The sequence below is a fragment of the Drosophila hydei genome, unplaced genomic scaffold, assembly GCF_003285905.1.
Source record: "Drosophila hydei strain 15085-1641.00,03,60 unplaced genomic scaffold, DhydRS2 tig00008122-arrow-pilon, whole genome shotgun sequence".
NCBI lineage: Eukaryota > Metazoa > Arthropoda > Insecta > Diptera > Drosophilidae > Drosophila > Drosophila hydei.
Window position 1 is genome coordinate 4,766,032 of NW_022045833.1, and position 21,375 is coordinate 4,787,406.

General features: G+C 42.1%; 1 protein-coding gene across 7 annotated transcripts; it reads left to right on the top strand.

Moving 5' to 3' along the window:
* The first annotated feature begins 103 nt into the window (after positions 1-103).
* Positions 104-20,921, top strand: LOC111593860 (flocculation protein FLO11). 7 transcript variants are annotated; one of them, XM_023306913.2, is made up of 11 exons: positions 313-633; positions 1,790-1,949; positions 4,152-4,574; positions 16,185-18,137; positions 18,204-18,638; positions 18,784-18,947; positions 19,011-19,133; positions 19,203-19,877; positions 19,937-20,091; positions 20,154-20,295; positions 20,359-20,921. In XM_023306913.2, the coding sequence occupies exons 3-11, from the start codon at positions 4,373-4,375 to the stop codon at positions 20,557-20,559; spliced, it is 4,050 nt and encodes a 1,349-aa protein (XP_023162681.2). In that variant the 5' UTR covers positions 313-633; positions 1,790-1,949; positions 4,152-4,372; the 3' UTR covers positions 20,560-20,921. The 7 variants fall into 7 exon arrangements, with proteins under 7 accessions (XP_023162677.2, XP_023162681.2, XP_023162675.2 ...); XM_023306907.2 differs by having other exon boundaries at positions 16,185-18,638; XM_023306910.2 differs by having other exon boundaries at positions 16,185-18,638; positions 20,157-20,295.
* Positions 20,922-21,375: the final 454 nt, after the last annotated feature.

Genomic DNA, 21,375 nt, shown 5'->3' on the forward strand with positions numbered 1-21,375 from the left:
GCTCAATAACTTCCAATTCCTTGTTTCCACTTTTCATTTTCAATTGCTTAGCGGCCTTTGTCTTTGTGCACGCCTAATCTTGATCTCGTGCGTTTGCAATTTGCGCGGTAATTGTTGAGTACGTTGCTGATTGGAATTTAGCTGTGTCCCTTGCACCCTCTCTCCAACACTCAACTATAAGGCAGATGGGCGTAGAGAACATTGACCAATTCAAGTCGACGGCTTGTTAGCGGCGTTTGGGCAAATGGAAATTGGCAAATGGCAATCTGCAACTGCGGCGATTAGTGGCTAATGTGCTGTTTAGACCAATCTATTGGCAGTTACCTACAATTACAGTGTACTGCATTGTGCCTTTTGCAGTTATTTGGCTAGTAATACTTGCAAGTGCAGCCGCTCAATTGGATATATTCGATAAGTTGGCACTTTCAATTGTTGTTGTCGTTGCGGTGAGAGTCAATGGCAGCAGGCGCTCAACTTACCACAGCGGCTTAGGAAACTCACTCAAAGAAACTAAAGAAACTCACCACAGTCCATGCTCAGTGCTCGCAGCACAATCGGCATTCAGTTTTCGTTGAGCCGCTGTGCGTGGAGCACCTGTTGACGGTGAACAGAAAAATAAATTAAACACATCGTGTAAGTGTGTGCGTGTATATGTGCTTATGTGTGTGTTAATCTTAGAAAAGTGAATAACTAAAACGAGCTGCTTTTGCCGTTGCCGTTGACGTTGCCATATAAATTAAAAATTGAAAGAAGAAGCAGCCGCAAAAGGCGAAATGTAAACGGAATTCGAATGAATGATATTTGAGCGCCGCGTTGTCTATGTGCTTGTGTGTGTGTAGAAAAGCAAAAATACGGCAATAACAACAATAAGCAGACAAAAAACAAAACTTTCTTTTTTGCGCTACCTTTTGCCACCATCTTAAACTGCGTCTTTGTTATTATTGTTGTTGTTGCAAATTACGTGGTTTTCGCGCTGTGAAATTTGTTGCAAGCATATTTTTAATTTGTTTTCGTGCACATCTTTTCACTGTTAATTAAAATAAATGCCGCTGCAGCCGAAAGCCTAACAAAAATAAATAATAAAAAAACGTTGATTACATATAATAACCTAACTGCAAGGGCAGACGCCAAAGCTACTAATTAGCCTGCAACTTTGTTGTTCGTTTGCCAAGCCGGATGCCCGACGTGCGTTGTCTTTTGAAATAAACATCCAGTTCGCTTCCAGCCAGCTCATTTACTAAGCAAAAACGTCTGTAACCTGTCTTTTACTCAATTGACCAGTTTATGCCGGTTGGCACGGCCTACACATGTTGGCTATTTTCAATGGGATCGAGCACTAAATTGCCTCAGCACCAATTCCACTTCCAATTCCACTTCCAATTCCAGCTGCTGTTCCAGCCCCAGCTATGTACAGTTAGTTGTTCCATTTTGGCGACGTTGCGCTTTTGTGCCAATTTTTTTCCTTCTTTACAACACTGGCAGCTGCTTTACCCATTAACATTTGCATCTCTGTCTCTCTCTATCCCTCTCTCTCACACACTCTCTATGACTATCTTAGATTTTGTTTTTCGATAATTTTTTAAAGCTTTTGCTGCATTCCTTGAAGCCGCAAAACCACATTTATCGCATCCGTCTCTGCCGTTGGCTGTCAAACGTGCTTCATCTGGCCTTCCAATGTCCGTGTCTCCCGCTCCGGTCTCCCGCTCTGGCTCTCTCAGTCTCTCTGTCATTCACTGTATCGGCTATTATGTTTATAGAAATTTCAATTTGGTTGCCTGTTTATTTGCAGTTTTTTGTTATTTTTTGGTGAAACTTTTTGTGTGCGCGAAATGTAATTGAAAATAACGTCCAATAGACAAGACATCAAAAAAAGTTATACAAATTATAAGAAACGTAAATCCGTCAAACAAAAACTGCTAATGCATTTGGACTAATGATTGATATTTGAGGTAAGCTTAAAGAATGGATATTGTGGAAAGTTGAAAGTATAAATATAGTATACATATTTATGTATATATATAAATAGGCTCATAAGCCAAGGTCATATTAGAAAAGTTAATCTGATTGGAATCATTCCAGCCGAATACATGGAATTTATTCGGTCTTATGCAATTCCAGTTTTTGTCTTTGTGCTTATCGCAGTTGCCTTCGGATGCGTGTTTCGTCCATATATCAAAAGCTTCATCATCTTCTTCTTCGCATGCAATATCCGAGGCTCAGCTTAAGTTACGCAACAACGTCCAAAAAATCGCATGAGTCATTTAACTTGGATGGCAGCCAACTAATTATGAGTCCAATGCAACACTTCCGTTTAAGACTTAAGCCGCATATCGAGACGCCACAAAAGCCAACTTCATAAACAGCTCACAGGGAATTTAAGCATGCGCTGCTCATGTTGACGGGCGCCCGCGTGGGCAGCTACAACAACTGTTGTCAGTTTGGCAATCGCTCACTGGAAACAAAATGGAGTCGTTTAATGACAGCAATAGCAACAGCAAAAGCAACAGCAACGCCTTTGCCTGCTGTCGTCATTGTTTGTTTTGATTGTTGCTGTTGTGTGTTTGTGTCTGCTCTCGTTGTTATAAAAGTAAAACTTTCTATTTCACTTGGAGCAGCCGAAAATTTCAAGGTTCGTCGTATGGAAAAAAGCTTCCCAACTTCCTGCACTCAAAAATGTTTAACAACCACAACAACAACAACATCAACGACAAAAAGAGCATGTGCAGTCGATGATTTGCCATGACTCAACTTGGCGGCTGCCACAACTTTGGCTTTTAATGACTTAAACCCTTTGCATATGTGTAAAAGGGGAATATTGTTTTCTAGCTAATAAATGTAACAAGAAAAGGTGCAGTAGATAATCAGATAATGTTTACATAACTTAACATTCCCTGATTGAGTTTTTATCTTCTAATACATGATTTTTAGCTCAATGTTGTTGCTTCGTGATGCTGCATAAAAACAAAGCTCACTGAACCTTCTTTTGCAGTATAGTGCAAAAATAATAAATATAATTATAATTTAAAATAATAATAATTATAATGACACTGAATATGATATTGATATAAAAAAAAGACCATTATGATTATGATACATATGAAAGATAACTGACGATCGTATTGATGATAATAATAATGAAATCAAAACTTATTTTGCTGAACTGCACTGCATGCAGGGTATACTCTAGTCGGGCATTCATTACACTCTTGCTTATTTCGATTTTGGATCTGAGTTCAGTTAAAAGTCGAAGTCAAACGTTTTTTTTTGTTTTCGCTTTTTTCGCTTTTGCTGTCGGTAAGCGTAATCGAGTTTTAAGTCGTCGCGACTCACAGAGCAACCTTTACTCTACAATGCGCAGTGTCTCCGCCTCTCTCACTCTCCATCTCTCTTTCTCTGCGCGTGCTTTCACTTTCAGCTAAGGCTGCCTCGCAATTGTTTTTGGTTTTTGTGGTCGTTTTAACGATCGTTTGCCTCACTTCTGATTAGACGCTAATCGACAATTGTAGGGCGTCACGTATTCGTTTCCATTGTTGTTGTTGCTACACTTATTGGGTAATACCAGCTTAAGCCCTGTTTCCATTCTGATTTGCTAATATATTTTGTGTTTGATTTATCGACTTTGGGTATTTTGGTGCGAGTTTGAGTTTCACTTTTCCTTTTGACACCTCTTAAAAAATTGTGCTTAAACTTTCGCTCTTTGATTTTGTTTTTTTTTTTTTCATTTTTACATCAATCAAAATTAGCATTTCAATCAGTGCGTTGTAATAAACTGTTTACAAGCAGCGAGTATCACGGGCATCACCTGCTATCGCTGACACGCGGTTATGTAAATTTGGCTTAGAAAGCCGCGGGGCAAGTGGTCTTGCCTTTTATCTGTTTATTTCTTGGGCAATTATGTGGCATGCTCTGATTTATTAGCGTAATTGTGCAGCCTTTTGGCCCCTGTCTGACGTAATGTCTTTTTCTGGCAAGCCACTTAAATGGACAGTGCTCCCCATTAGACGCATAGATGTCTTATTTGTGGCCTGTTCTCACGACTCACGGCGAGTGTCAAACAAAAGACTTAAGCCGCAGACTTGCGCAGTAACGCTTTGTATGAAATTTATCAACTGTCCAAAGCTAACAAAACGTCTTTCTTTTTTTTTTTGCAGCGCTTAATATGTAAATCTACTACCAAAAAGAAGCAGAAGAAAGGCAAGAAAAGGAAGATGCCACGCCAAAGCTCGAACCAGCCTCACAATAAAAACTGACAAAAAATACAACAAAAAATAAAAATATACCGAAATTAACAATTCTAGACAACAGCTTAGAATAAAGTGAGGCTTTCTTTTATTGCCGCAAAACCAAAAAAAAAAAAACAATTTATGCAAAAATGCGACGAAAGCCGCAGAACTTAACACAAACTGAGCAGGCCAGCAGACATGACAACAACAACGAAGACGAAGCGAGGAAGGAGAACAACAGGCAGCACAGAATACCAAGACAGCGACACATGTGGCACTTGTCAGCGAAGCTGCTGTCCATTTCTCTGCTGCTGCTGTCGCTGCTGTTGCTATTCCACGTTCGCACAGCGGGTAAGTCAAGAAGTCTTTATAGTCGCCACAAGGGTGTCTTCAGAGGAATTTCACATGCGAATTTTGTATGTTTGCCGTAGACAATGTTGGGGCTTCTTGCAGTCAATAAGCTGAAAGGTGAGAAAACTTGAGAGTAGACAATGTACGACTGGCAGATAAATGGCTAAGACGTTGGCAAATGGCACATATATATTTATATAGATACATATATATATATACATATTGAGAGAGAGAGAGAATTTGTTGGAGGTGTGTTTGTCTTCGATTTTGAAACAAATTTATTATCTTGATGATAATTGATGATTAAAAGAAATTATTTTTAATAAATACTAATTAGTTTGCTTGGTAATCAGATTCCTATTCGTCATATTAAGAAGAGCTTCAAGTTGATAACAAACTATAGAGATCAGTTCTTAAATTTCTGGTGGATTTCAGTATATATATTATTACCTATACATACATATATATCTGTTTATGTCTAGCAAATAAGACCTCATTTTGTAATGCAAAACTCTAGCTTTTAAGGTCCATTGAAATGATATTTGAGCATCTATCACGCTAATGCAACTTTCTTATATCTGTTATGGCAACCCTTTTCACTTCATTTCCTTTCATGGATATACTAAAATTTCTATTGAATTTCTTTTATGTTTATTCTAATAATTGTTAAAGCCTCTTACATTTTTCCATGCACTTTCTAGCGGAATTTCAATTTTCTAAATATTTTATCTTAATTAAAGTCAGATTTTATTTTTTAACTTTCTTCAATGCTTCACAAACTGCATTAAATTCCATGCCATTAGCCTAGCCAAGTGCTTGCCGCGTGCTGCGAACCTAGCATGCTCATACACATACACACACACGCACACATTGGTTCCAATGTGTAGATCTTTTCTTTTTAGAAAGCTCATGTTTGGTGCATAATTTATTGGGCGTTACTAAGAATGAATAGCTACATAAAGCAGATAACAAGATGCTCACATGCCTATTCAGGTGCGAGCGACGAGTACTTGAGCGACACGCAGGTGTAGATGTCTGACTGACTGCCCAGGTAGGGCACCCGCAGTAGCCGACTGATTGTCTTTGCCAAACTGAAAGCTATGCTAATTTGGGTTTAAAAATAAAATACGGGCCTGACCTAAAAACTATGATCTGACATTTTTGAAGTTGATTTGGCGCCTGCCTAGGCGTGACACACAAAAATGAAGATATTATATGTATATATGTGGTATATATATATATGGTTTTCATGTGTGTCATTCGATGCGTCACTATATACATGTATACATATCTTTTACACTTGCGTAATATATGATTAATTTATGCCGGATTCGTCGCACTGGGCTTTACCTCTGACAAAGTGCGTGACGTGCGTGAATTACAGACGTAATTAAAGACTTTATCTATATTAATAAATATGCAAGTCTTTCTTTTTATGCAGTTTGATAGTATAATGTGACATGCGTCAATAGCTGAATACGCAAGTAATTAAATAATAGTTGATTAGTATGCAAGGCAAATCAAATCAAATCAAATAGAGACAATGGGATAGTTATGCAATCGCATAGTTGAAAGCATAGAAAGCAATAACGTTCTGCTGCACCTTCTCTTTTAAGGCGCTTCACAATTAGTTGGCCATAGAAGGCTACGTTCCCAAGCATTATTGAAGAAAGGGCATTAAAATAGCACTATCCAGTTGTTTTTTCTCTTTCAATTATAAATTAACACTCGCTGCGCCGTTAAGGCGCTGCTGCACCACATGCTCAACCACACGAGCAACCACCATACACGAGTCTCAGTGAGTGCCTGCCCGTTGAATCAATTAAAGCCAACTGCTTTACTGTTTACTGGGCCATTTAAATCAAATATGTTGGCATTTTCAAAGCAAATCTTTCATGCAGCTAATAAGCTTCATTAACATAAGAGTTGAAGTCCATTCATTGAGTGTGCAGCGCAGCACAATAGATTTGCATAAACATGGAATGAACCGCTACATTCTGACGAAGATCTAGCTAGATAATTATCTAGTTATAATTAGCTATATACGAATATAATAAACTATATATATAATATAGTATAATAATTAAGTTTCACAACTTATTTAGAACACGTTTCTTAAGCTAAAGACCTTTACAGAAAATTCTTTTAGATGCCAAATTCTTATAGAATATCCCAAGGTAGCTTAATTGTAATAATTAATATATTTATTAAAATAGTTAATCCCAAATCAAAAACTTGTATTATCTATTTTTAAAGGGTATTCATAAAGTAAAAAATATTCCATTTTCAAGCTCAAACTGAAGCTGCATTCCTCGTGGCTTGCAGAAGAAGAAAAAACAACAACTAAAATTAGGTGAAGTGAAAATAATTTTACAGCAGCTTAATTAAGAAACAAAAAAAAAATAATAATATTCTTCAAGCGTCGGCAGTCAATTGAGATTCTTGAGTAGCGGCCATAGCTTGGGCCATGGCGATGCTAGGCAACGGTAATAACGGCACTTGGGGCTTTCGAATGGTAAGCGCCAAAGAATTGAAATTCGTTTTGTGTGTGCATTGGAAAAGTGTCGTTCGACGAAGCGAGGCAATCGACAGCTAAAACAACAATAACAACAACAACAACAGCAACTACAACAAGAGCAACATCATCAAGGTAACGACATTAGAAAGCGTGATGAGTTCGAATTTGTGCTTGTGTTTGTGTCTGTGCTTGTGCAGGTGCAGGTGTCTGTGTATGTACCAAAAATCTACAAAGAAAATCAAACAGTTAGCCGGCTGTATGAGTGCAATTCATCATGGGCTTTAATTTGATTCGCTTGATGAGAGTCACATTGACAACAATAACCTGTTGCATTTAACACATATTTTATTCAAGTGCTTGCTCGCTCTCTCTGTCCCTCCCTCTCGCAATCTCTTTCTCTCTGCTTAAATTTTCAGATTAGCTGCGCTTATTCCACACATTTTTCTCTTCTCTCTGCATTTTTTGGCACATTTTTCGGTTACATGGCCTACTTGCGGCAAGTGAACGACAGCTAGAAAGAGCGAGAGGAAGGAGAGACAGAGACGTACAGAGTTAACAAAAAAAAAGTTTCTTAGCCAGGGCCTGTATATATATATATATATATATATATATATATATATATATATATATATATATATATATATATATATATACTCTGAGTAAAGATGCCGCGATTTTCAAATCTGCCGCAACGCTTCACGAATTTATGGCGCTGCTTTTTATTAGGTCAATCGGCAGGTTTCATTTGTTGCTGATGGTTGTTGGTGGTGCCGGCGGTGCTGCTGCATTCTTGGTGGGCCATCACGATGCATGGCATGTTGACGCAATTAATTAAAGTTTTTTACGTATATAGCCGAACAGGTGCGCTATCTTCGCAACTGAAATATAAAGATTAATGACAGCTGGCTATAGGCGATAGCAGCTGGACATCTTTGAATGCAGTAAGCCACTTTGTGAGCCAAGTCGCAGACACGCGATCGTAGGCTATGCTAAATTATTATTAAAAATTTCAAACTTGAAGACTTTTGTTGAAGAATTTCAATAAAGATTTGAGAAAATATAAATATATATATCATAGCTGGGCTGTCTCCAGTCTAGGGTATTTCTTCTTGTATATCTTTTATTTCAGAGTCTATAATCAAGCTCGTTGAACATTCTTTTTGATACATTATTTCACTTACTGTCTCTCTCTCTTTCTGTCTTTCCCTCTTTATGTTTTTTCCTCTCTCTCCCTTTATTCCATTCCATAGTTTTATCTATATAACCAATTTTACTTTTCCAACGGGAGCAGCTCTCTTAACTGCCCGTATTTTGTTTTATTGAATGTAATGGAAATTGAAATTTCATGCCAATGATGATATCAGCCAACAAGCGAGAGAGTTTTTGTTTATGCGTCTGCACACAGCTCCAATTAAGTTAAACGTTTCTCCACCCTTTTCATTCAATTAGAGTCGATGCTGTGCACACGGAATCGGAATCGGAATGGGAATCCGAATCGTATCAATAACTGCATGCATACAACTACAACTTTCCCTTTCCCATGCACGCTGGGGACAGCTGAGACCGCGGCAGCCCCTCCATTCCTCTGTCTCTCCGAAATTGTACAATGAAATTCGGCACAACGAAAGTTGTTGCCGCGCATAACCATAAGCACACACTCACACACGCATATGGCAGCGAGCCCGAACCCACAATTTATCTTGATTTCGGTTGGTCAAGTTCCTTCTTGGCCCTGGCCATGCCAGGTATTTGTCCCGCGGCACTCAGCGACATTTGAGGCGCACGCAAAATTGCACAAAGGCGGCGAAAATCCCAGACGTTGCCAAACGGGCGAGCGTGGCAACCGTCGTGTAACGTTCACCTTTGCGCTTGAGGAAGCTGCAACACAGGTAGACGACATACATATGTATATTATGTGTGTGTGACGTTTGAATGTTAATCAATGAATACATTTCGCTGTCGGAAAATTATTTTTGAACCGGTTCTCTTCAAGTTTTTTTTTGTATTTTGATTGTTTTATAAGATGCCAATTGGCTTGGACTTCATTTACATTTATGGCTAAATTTGGATATAAAAAAGGCTTTCTTTTGCCAAAACGAGAAATGTTAAAGTTTGCGCTTAATAAACAAAAGACTTAGGCAACGAACTTGCTCATGCTACTTTACTTAAACAAATAAAGAAAATAAGCTGTTCTCTGCTAACTTGCTCTCAGCCAACATTCTTTGATAAATAAACAAAAGACTTAGACAACGAACCTGCAGCGGGCCATATTCTTAAAAGAAAAACACGTCAATATAAGCCAGACAGAAGACTTAAGCAACAAACTTGCTTTTACCAAGCAGCTGAGATAAATCAACAGAAAACAAAACTTCAACAATGAACTGGCCATTGCCTTGCTCTGTGCATCTATGTCTACACTTTCCTATATGCACGTTGCGTAGGCGTGGCACCTGCTGCGCCCATTGCCTGCAATACCAAAGGCCCGTAGACCACAATTAGCCCAATTGGTTGACTTCTCGGCTGTGTAGCTGACACATAAAAATGCGTTTGTAAAACTTGAAATAGAATGCCTTTAAATGCGTTAGGCCAGACATACGCACACACACACTCACACACACGCACACACACAGTCAACATTTGGCGCGCAGTTAGAAATAGCCTAATAAAAAGCTGCTTGACTGACTGCTCTGTCGCTGGCCGGTTCTGTGGGCCATTTGTAAAACGTAAACGTTTTTTCAACTTTTCGTATGATAGCACAACCAACTCACACACACACACACACACTCGCACACATATACACATTGCTTTTGAACTTGTCACACGCCATTGAGAGTCGCCCGTTTGTCCATATTGGACGCAACTTGTTCCGTTTTTCTTGGGGCACGTTGACACAGTTTCGCTGCGAGTGAGCAGGGCAGGAGAGCAAGGCCTAGGCAGAGAGAAAGAGAGATGGAGCTTGCAAAAGCCGCTTTTCAATCAATAAATTTTGCGTTCTTTTAGCATTGAACTTGGCTGCGACACAAGACTTGATTTAACACAACACAGATCAACTTGAGCTGGCTTTTTATGTTGGCCAACACAATTTGCGGCAAGTTGCGGATTTACTTGCGGCCAAAGGGGCGTCTGTGACGCTGAGCAGTTGTGTGTGCCCATTCTATGCCCCATTTTTGTAAACAACATTTAATCAGCTTTAATTGTTCAATTAGTGAAGCGTATATGGAGCGCAGTCAACTGTTTCTTGTTGTTGTGCAAGAGCTTTACGAGAGCTTACAGTTTTCTTGCAGTGTATTTGAGCCTAGTGCAATCTCTTGAAGTTTAGTGAACTCCAGCTGCCGCCCTTAACTGCTATGGCAGCTATGCGCCTTGCGTGTTCCTATGAAAAGCAAATATTGCAACTATTTGCCGAGTCGAGGCTGAGAGATAGCGATCTACAACAAAAACAAAATTGCAGCTAGTTCAATTTACAAGCACAAAACTCTGTTGCTCTTGGCCGGGCCACTTAGCTGCCTTCTGGGCTGGCATTTGCTGCTTATTAGTGGATGCTTTGTTTTATGCTGGAATCTGTTATAGTTACTCGCAGGCCGTTCGCTCTCTGCTGGGCTTTAATTATAAATAGCAGACAATTAGGCTGTTAAGAGTATCTATTATTTAGGCAGCGGTCAATGCTACGGCCCGAGTCGTGGATATCCGCAACTTTCCACACACAAACACACTAAGGCAGCGAGAGAGAGGGAGATAGTCAGAGTAGCCAACGGAGCGCGCAAAGCTAGGGCTAATAAATTTATTTTGGCTTAGACAGGCCCCAGTTGCTGGCAGCCAAGCGATCCCGATTGCAACCGGCGCAAAGCTAAGCTGCTGTGGCTGTTGAATGTTGCACTATTAGTTGTAGTCGTAGTCGGAGCTGGCGTCTCAGACCTTGATTAAGGTCATTCGCTTGTGCGCTAACACAATGGCCGCCGCGTTGCCTTTGGCTCGAACTGCATTTGCTGGCAGCCTGCAAAATTAACATATCTAATTGCATGACACGCGCGGCAAATGCTGAAAAAACAAAATAAAATAAGAAAAAAACACCAAAACAGAAAAACAATTTTCTTTGACATACGTCACGGCTTGGCCCTCTGCTTGAGCACTTCAGATTTACAGCCAGCGGTAAATGACTGCAGCGAAATTCCTCAATTTCACTAGAGACAAAAGTCTCTGTCTCTGTCTCTGTGTTTGCTCAGCCGCGTCATTGTCGTCACTTGTTAATTGCAGCACATTTGTTTGAAACTTTTGTAGACAGCGCGACAACAGGCGTTAAAGGTTCTGAAAAATGTCACGCTTTCAGTATGACACAACTAGATGCTCTGTAGATAATGTTTAATGTTTATAGCGGTATATAAAATATATCCTAGTATTTTTCCAATAGATGAGAAGAACATACAGGCATACATATCACCTTTACGGATATTATAAATAATATTTTATGTAGCTTTTAGTTCTCATTACTATGCAGAATACATTATTAATAATATCAACTTGTTATCTTAGATTGTAACCCAACTAAATAAACTGTCTCAGCATTGATGTATTCCCTGCGGTTCACCCTAGTACAGGGTATACAAGAAATACAACGCTTGATTGCACAAGTGCTGCCAAACAGAAATTGTTTGGGCTGCTAATGAATACTTTGCCGGTGCACCAAGGCCTTCTTCAAACATGATTGGTGCAAAAAAAAAAAAGAAGGGGCAAAGAAGAAAAAGATACAAAATATTTATTACACAAACTTTCTTTGCGGCAGTCATAAACGGCAACATTTGCTTTGCTGTGGTTTTTATAGCAACGCCCACTGGAGTCTGTGCAGCAAGCATTTGTCCGAATCAATTAGCATTAAATCAAAGATTTTTTATTGCCAGCTTTTGAGTTGAGGGCTGCACGCCCCATCTGTCCGTCCGTCCGTCCGTAAAAACTATGGCGATATTTCAAATGTAAGCGACGTGCTACGATAGCCCAGCTAATATCTATAGCGGACGAGCCGAGGCGTTGCCCACAAGTTCTTTGACTTTGAGGCTAGGCGTGTGTGCGATGAGTCAAGTTGAACGAACGTCAGCTTCAGCTGAAGCAACAGGGCAAGGCGGCAATTCAGATGGTCTTAGCATCTTAAATAGAAATCTTACAGAAAGCCGAACATAAGCTCAACTTCGTTTCTATTTTGATTTAGAAAAGACTTTTATGAGACGTTTGAAAGATTAAATTGTGGCAGCTGAAAAAATGTGAAATGTAAAGGCAAAGCCTTAAGCCAATTGAAAAGTGAGTTCAGAGCAGTATTCAGATATGAATGCTGTAATAGTTAGATAACAAAATACTATCAATACTTTCTAATTGAAATGGCTTGCTAGATATTGTCAAGGGAATACCGTTAGCCCAAAGAATACTCCAAAAAAGATATGAAAGTAAAACAAAAGCCATATTTAATAATAGAAATTGATCATAATAAATAGCATAAGTGAGGCTTTATACCAGGTAAAAAGTTAGCTAAAATAGATGTTAAATATGAAACAATCTATGCACAGTTTGTTGTTACTATCGTAAGAATAGAGTTTTGTATATAGTTGTAAATCACTCTAATGTACGTGTTGATTTGGGGTAGTTTTCTTCTAATTTTAGTAGAATATGAACTTCAAATAACCACGATTTGGCATCGTCAATTTATTTTCTTATGTCTTTTATTCTTTAATTTATAAAATAAACTTTTATTAAATATTATTTTAATTTTAATCAAATATCTAACAAGCAATCAACACTTATTAAATGCGCCAAATTGTCGTGTTTGTTATGCCACCTTCTCCATTATTTGATGGTTACATAACAGCTAAAATATGACATGCATATGTTATTTGGCCAGGCTAACGACTGCCAAAGTGCTTAATTCGACTGACTGACTGACTTGGTTCAGCTTGGCGCACATGTCGTATGCGTAATGCTTGCGTACGTGCGTTAAATATCGAAATATGAAATTGTTGCATTTCATAAGCGCTGCAAATGTAATTATTGTCGCTAGCTTTAATTTTCATTTTTGGCTGAGACTACGAACACTTAAGTGTATTTGTGCCAGGTACGGCTTCTATGGTCTTTTGGCCAAGTTGTGAAATAGTTTTGCTGTTGTTGTTCGAAGCAGTTGAAATAGAAAGTGATTGCTGCTTGTTGTCAGCAATTTAGAGGCGCTGAAATTGGCAATTGCTTTGTCGTATATCATGAGTATGTGTGTGTGTGTGTGTGGGTTGCAAGTCAGTCGAGACTGAACAGCAAATCGTAACCAGTCCTGTCTGCCCTGCTGCCGCTGCCGCTGCCGCCTTCTAGCCTTGCAGTAACTGAGTCGTGGGCCCAAGTAGCGTTTAAATTAATGTAGGCAAGCGCTGGAACTAATGACTCTCTTGTCTTGTCGAAGTTGTCAACGTTGTTGTAGTTGTAGTTGTCTCTTGTCGCTGGCCTGGTGCATTGAACTCTGTCTATACAGACAACGTATATGAGTGCGGCGATAGCCAGTTGGGAGTTGGCTGCCTAAAAAGATAGTTAATTAGAGCTTTTACTTTCGTTGTCCGTGAAAGTGTGTTGCATGCCACAGATTCAATTTTGTAAATTGTGTTACAGATGTTGTTGTTGTCGTTCCCCTTTTTCGTTGTCTCTGCTCGAATAACTTAATAGCCCGCGGCAAGATTTTCATTTTGGCCAGACACTTTTACCCCGCTACAAATTCAATTTTCGTATCAATAATAGCGCAAAAATCAAATGGAAAAAGTGAAGTTGAAAAACAGGTGGGAAAATCATTTTTTTATTATTATTATTTTGCAAAAGGAAAGTGAAAATACGCTCAACACATTTTTGCGGCTTTGTCTGTTTGGTATTTGATATTGGGTATTTAAAAAGGAAGCGCTAATTATATCAAAGTCGCATTTCATGGAAAGTAAAACAAATAATATTTTTAGCTATCAATCAGCGTGCGTCGCATTGTTGAGCCTTGGCTTTGGTGAAAGTAAAAACTGTGCCAAAAACTATATCGAAAAGCAGGAGAAATACATACATTAAAAAACCGCTTAGCAATTGGGTTAAGCTCAATAACTTAACGTGTTTTATTTCAGCTTCGTCTGCTTTTTCTGCTGTTGTTTGCTTTGTTGCCCGTGTGAATTATGCGCGCTGTGAAATAAACTAAAAAATATTATTAAACTGGTTGCTTGTGGCACACGGCACCCACTTGGGCATACCTTAAAGCCAAGCTTGCATCGGTCTAATACGTCAGCAGTAAAAAAGCACTTGCCACATCTGCCTGTCTGTCTGTCTGCCTGCCACACATGCACTTGGCACCTTTTCGCTTTTGGAGGCTGCGCTCATAGTGCTTGGGGCAAGTCAACTATCGCAGCAGCACATAAATCACAGCCTTCTCTGAGCCAAAGTAAGGAAAGTAACGAGATTTATAACACTCTGCCAGCTAAAGCTCTTCTGTAAGGCTTGAAAATTGTTGTAACAGTATATTGAATGCTTGGCGGGTGGTGTAAAAAGCCACACACAGACAAACATTCTGTCTCCCTCTCTGACATCTCTCTCTCACACTCTCTTTGCCACATTCTTAGAGAATTGAGTTCAAGTGAGTTCATCTCTGTCAAAGATCAGCAGGTGTCAATTTCTAAAAGCTTTTGTTTAGGCCTAGAATTGCCCCAAAGAGAAAATACTTAAAAATATGAAAAGAATAGCAATATGAAATTCTTGATATTAGATAGAAATTTCGATCATTTTCTTTCAATTAAAAATTAATTAAATTATATTTCGTGTGTTTATTGCTCAGAAACTAGTTATAGACAGCTATTAAAATTTATATTTTCAGAAAACTTTAATGATAATTGCTCGCATTTCTCTTTCAATTTCATGCGCTATGATAAAATTAAAAAAAAAAAAGAAATTTTAGTTGAAATGTGCAACAATTATTCAAATAATATTAATGAAAGCTTTAACTAATTTTAGCACTAAGAAGTATAAAGACAAATAGCTCAAGCTAAGTTTGATGCTGAAAGAAATGGAAAGTTCTTGCTCAGCTTTGTCCTATTTCTAGTTTGTCTATTCTTCTTTGTCTATTGTCTTTGCTCCTATTTGGCATAGGTTTTTAGTCTAGTTTCTTCAGCCATTATATCTATGTGAATCTCTTGACAAAATCTACTCACTCACCAATTTCTAATTAGTGAAAAGTAAAACTTAAGTTCAACAGCCATTTCGCAACATTTGCTCATTGATTTATTGCGCAGACAAGCACATCACCCGGCGATATATCTCTATATATGCCTGCTCATCTGATAAGTTACTCAGCTATCATACATATATGCATACCAAGCATATTTTACCAGCTATATAAATCGCAGTCGTGAATATGTTGGCATCTTTTCAACGCTTCACGTAGCAATTTGTGAAATTCTCGTCTTGCCAGTGCAATTGTGGCTGGCAGGGGGCGTGGCCAAGGGAGGCGCCTTGGTAATAAGTAATATGACTGCCACAAACTGTGACAGATGGGATCGCATGACTTGTGCAAGACATATGTTTGCCCAGCCTTGGCTTGCCAAAAGGCAGACCCGTAATTTTAGATGTTGGCAGGCGTATGTGATTTAGATATACATATAAGTATATATATAAATACGTATATATGGCTGCAACAAACAATTATACTGAGAGAGTGAAAAGAAGAACAAAAGACTGAAGACACAAACTTGACATCGAAAATAAATGATGCCTGCCAGCCGAGGCTGAGGCTGAGACTAAAACTGAGACTAAGACTGACTGCAACTGAAACTGAAATCTCTCTCTCAAAGTCAGTTTCGAATTTCTAAGAAATGCAAATGTGCATCACATCGGCATCCACAATGACAATGACAAAGACAAAGCACAGGGCAGGTGCCGCAATTGTTGTTGTTGGGGCGTACCTGAAAAGTGAAATCCGCTGTCGCTTTTGTTTTGGTTGCAGCTGCAACAGATTCTTTTCACTGCGATAAATAATTAGTGAAATTGAAGCTTTGGCATTTCCAGAATTTCACCAGCTTTAATTGCGCCTTTTCCTCTTGCTCTTCTTGCAGCTGCCCAGCACGATGGCATCTCGCAAATCTCGCCCAAGTCTAGCAGCCAGAACTCTGAGGCGCGTTTGAGCATTGAGAGCACCATGGCCGATACGAACAGCATCTCGGAGAGCCTCCACTCAGAATCTGTGAATGAAAGTGAAACGCGTGCGCGTGTGGAACGTTCGGCTTCACCTATACTGCACGAGCCGCAGCAGCAACAGCATCCCAATGATATCAACTACGGCAAGGATAACGACAAGGATGTCTCTGCAGGCCGTTACTTTCACTACAATATCAAGCCGACGGGCACGTATGATCAGCAGGAGGAGCAGGAGCAGCAGCAGCCAGAGCGCACTCAGCGCGTTCGAGCAGGCAAAACTCTAGGCAGTAGCAGCAGCTCCATTGGCAGCAGCTCAACCGAGCAGCCTTTTTTAGCGCAAAGGGGGCTGCGACAGCCTACGTCGGGGTCCCCTATCAGCCCGAGTCCGAGCAGTACTGCCAGCTCGATAGCCAGTGCGACTCAAACGCCGCATAATGCACGCCAAAATGGCAATCCGGACATTCAGGACATCATCACGGGCATTGTGAAGCTGCTGAATGGCAATGTCAATGTGCACGCCAATACGCAAGGCGTGCGTCGACCCTCGGCGAGCCGCATTAATAATCGTGGACCACCGCGCATATCCGAGGTGCAGCCCTTACCCCTGGACTATGAGGCACAGAAGCCGGGCACGTCCATGCGACCTCCTCCCTATCCCTTCGATCGACCCGATCGTCCGTTTATTACTGGCGTGCCGATTCCGGAACAGATTGTGCCCGTGCGTCCAGGTTTCGTGAGCAATCGGCCGCCCTGGTATCGCAACAAGCCACGCCCTCCAATCACGACGAGCGTCAATGGCAGTCGACGTCCCCTGCCGCAGTATCAGCCAATGCCCCAGCAGTTGCCCCCACGTCCCGCTGACCCGGAGCCAGTGCATCAGCAAGAGGATGTCAAGCAGCAGCCGGAACCAGTTGCTGATCATCTAGACGCTGTGCCGCCCACAGACACCACCTACGACTCGGAGTTCTCCAACGAAGATGCCAATGCACAGTATATTGAAGTCTCTGATCAGGATACAGAAGCTGGTGGCGAAATCGAAGACGAGCTGGTGCCGCCAGCCGAGCCCTCGCCTACAGCGCCAACTAAAGAGCAGGTGATCAAAAAGAAACACAAGCCAAAGCCCGCCAAGAAGCCACATGAGGAGCACGACGGCTACACCACCATCATTGAGACCAGCTCCGTGGTGAACACTGTGATGGGCATGTCGTCGACCTATGTGCCCATGTCCATGGATAGTGGTGAGGCTGTTAGCCATGATCTTGATCCTTCCACTGAGGAGGTCATCTTTATGACAGCCAATCGTACGCCGGGACTGGAGGCCAGCGCCTCATCCGCTACGAGCAGCATTCAGACTATGCCGCTGAGCGAGCTGGTGGCCTCGGATGCCATTGCTCCGTCATCCAAAACACCTATGACCACCTCTACATCCACCACCACCACCACCACCAGTACTAGCTCCACCACCACCTCAACCACCACAACCACCTCGACTACCTCAACCACCTCAACCACCACTGAAAAGGCGCCCATTGTCAATGCCCCGACGCCCGCTCCGGCCGCTCCTGCCGCTTCCTATCATCCCCGACCAGGCATTGTTTTGGACGATCCCGAATTCAAGCCCGGTGGTCGGCCACGTCCACCCGCTCAGCGGCCAACAGCTCCTCAGCAGCCCATACAGCCAACGCGTCAGCACCTGCCGCCCGGCTATGGCGAAATCTTTGACGTAACGCTATCGGCTATCCAAGGTCCGGGTCCCAAGGGCAGCGGCTCCCAGCAGACGATCAACATTAAGCCGTATGGCAGCTATGGATCGGCGCCAGCAGCAGCAGGTGGCGCCGGCGCACAGGCGGACATCATTGTGTCAGCGTCAGGTGACGAAGGCTTCGTCTCAATTGATGGCAAACGCACTTACATCAATCTATTTGGTGATCCCACAGATCCGCCCGCAGGCGCCACAACGCCGGCAACGCGTCTGCCCCAGCTGCCGGGCGCAGCAACAAGCAGTGGTGCTACAGGAGGTGGTGGTTCGACAGGTGGTGCAACTATACCGCATCATGGTGTCACGCAAAGCAGCAACGGCTATGTGGTGCCCGAAACGGAAATAGTTGAACTGCAGCCACAAGCAGGCACCAGTCCTGGATATGGACATGGCCAGGGACAGGGACAGGGACACGGTCAGGGACAGACTGCCAGTAAGGTGCCAGCATCAACAACACATGCGGGCCCCACTCGACCACACTATCGCCAGCGACCCACGCCGCCGCCCGTGCGCATTGACACCTGTATCGTGGGCGACGATACCACCTGCGACCAGGCGCAACATGAACGCTGCAAAACGGACAATGGCGTGTCCAGTTGTCATTGCAGACCAGGTGAGCTAGGGGAACTGTGTGAGGTCGGGGAAGCCAATCTCACAATTGCAGGAAAAAGCTTTAAAGCATCCTTTAAAAATCCGATTACATAAAAGAGTAAAGATTAGAGAAAGTTCTCTAAAGTTATGTTTCAATCCATTTCAAGGTTACTCACGTCGCAAGCATCGTGAACCGTGCCGTCGCGTAATTTCCTTCCATCTGGGCATGCGCGTGGATCGCATCTATGAGCATCGCATTGTGTGGGACAATAAACTTCTGGATCTCAACAGCGAGCCTTATGGCCAACTGAGCTACGAGTCTGTGCGTGCGGTAAGTATAGCAAAGCATATTTCCATCAAATCAACAGTAAACCTTAATCGAAACTCTCCACAGCTGGACTCTGCCATGTCAATGACACCCTATTCGGATGAGTTTATGGAGGCGAAGGTCAATAATATCTACAGAGGCGATCCTAATCTGGGCGGCAGTGGCGTCTATGTGAATCTGACATTAAAAGTGAGTTAAAATCAAAGAGAAGGGATCTAACTTTTAACTAACTGTCTGATCTGCTCTACGCGACAACAGCTGGATGAGAGCGTGGAGACACTGCGTCCCAATCTGCGCAGCGATGTGCAGAAGCATCTGCTGGGTGTGCTGCATCGACGCAACAACAACATTGGCAACTCGGTGCTGTATGTGAGCTCACCGGAGGGCGCTGTCTCGGCGCTGCACGATGTGGACGAATGCCAGTCAGCGGAACTGAACGATTGCCATGAGAGCGCCACGTGCAGCAACAGCTGGGGCAGCTTCCAGTGTGCCTGTGCGCCGGGTCTACGTGATCCCTGGGCCGATCAGCCATTGCGTGCAGGTCGCGAGTGCCAAGCCTGTCCGGATGCCTATTGCAATAACCATGGTGTCTGTAGCTACAACGACGAAGGCGCTCAGACGTGCGCCTGCGATTCGACTCATTACGGCGGACAGTGCGAGATCGACGGCGAGGTGCTGGGCGTAGCAATAGGTGCCTCTGTAGCAGCTGTGATTATCATAGTTCTGACTCTGGTATGCCTGATCATGTGGTCACGTCGCTGGCAGCGGGAGCAAAAGAATGCAATGGGCTCGCCAGTGTTTGGCTACATGAATACGGCCCCGTTGAAATCGGCGGGCTTGCCACAAGCGGGCTATCAAGTGACGCTCGAGGATCGCATGCGCTGGGCACAGATTGCCGATGTGATGGCCCAGACGAATCATTACGGAGTGAGTGTTAGTTAGAAAGCCCCAAACATAAAATGCATGAAAACTAATCAATATTTGCTTGCTAGGCGGAACCCATTGGACCCACACGGCCGTCGTCGGCCATGTTTGCGTATCCGAATCTGGGTGCCATGGGCATGGGCACCATCGGTGGAATGTCGCTGCAGAGCACCATGCAAATGCATCCGAGCGCCAGCTTGGCGCCGCCAGTGCCATTGCCCAGGTGAATATAACCAAATGTAATTAACTAGATTTATTGCTAACTCATTTTGAAATTCCAACCAGAAGACTCGGCCTGGGTGCGCGTGCGAATGGCATGCGCGCGCTGGAGAATTCTAGCTCCAGCGAGGAGGAGGATCGCGCCGATCTGCTGGGTCGCAATTTTCAAGTGCCACGCCCAAAGAGTCGCAGCAATGGCAGCATAGCGGTAGGTGTACAGCATCCCATCCGTGTCAGCTCACTCATTTAAAATTATTTTTATTTGCTGTAGAACCAGTCGGGCATCTACTACGATGTGGACTACGAGCCTTCGGGCAATGGCATTGGCAACACCAGCGTCGATCACCTTTATGGCTCACAGAATCAGTCTGTGACGCACTCGTCAGGCAACAATCATATACCCGGCCCCCAAGGCATACCCATGAGCACCTACACCTCGGGTCGTGCGCCCAGCAGTTACTACATGAAGTAAAACCCCTCGCCCTCTCCATCCCTAGCTTAACAAATACCTGTAAATATGCAATTTAGCTCTAGCTTAGTTTAGGTCCGACTGTCTAAAACACTTTTCCGCTGCAGTCCGCAAAAAAAGCGGAAGAACGAAGTCGGCGACTGCAGCTGAGACGCGTTTTTGTGCAACAAGCAAGACTTAGTTTACAATATATTTATGTATACATCACATATATATAGAACACATAGTTACGTAAAGTTAAATGCAATGTTAACGATCACTAATCATTAATTTTAATCTTAAATTAAAACTTTAAATTATTCTTCTATCCCTAGTTCTAAATGCAGTTCAACGAAAGCTTAGCCGAAAGTCAATTTTTAAACAACCGAGCACTAGTATTTACCAATTTTATGTACTTAAGTTTTAATGTGTGAATGTAAATATGGATCAATAAAGAGATAATAATATAAGTTACCTGGAGAGTTGTAGGTTCTTGAAGGCATTGTTCGTTTTTGCTTTTTTACTGACTAACAATACACAAAATCATCACGAAAATAACATTTTTATCCATTCATAATATTACTATTACTTAAAAATGATGGAAATATTTAAAAACTTAAAATTAATTTCCGTAAATTCCATAAAAACCATTTTAAGACTGAGTTTCACATTATTTCAAATATACCGCCAAGCTTCCAATGCCTTCAAAACTGTACAGCTTACACGTAGCGGCATCTCGTTTTAGCGCTTAGGTTTGTATGTACCAACTTATCGCTACGACTGCTACAGTGTAAGCGTGAAAGCAAGATAACACACTTTAAGCCAGTGTTGAAGAAGTAC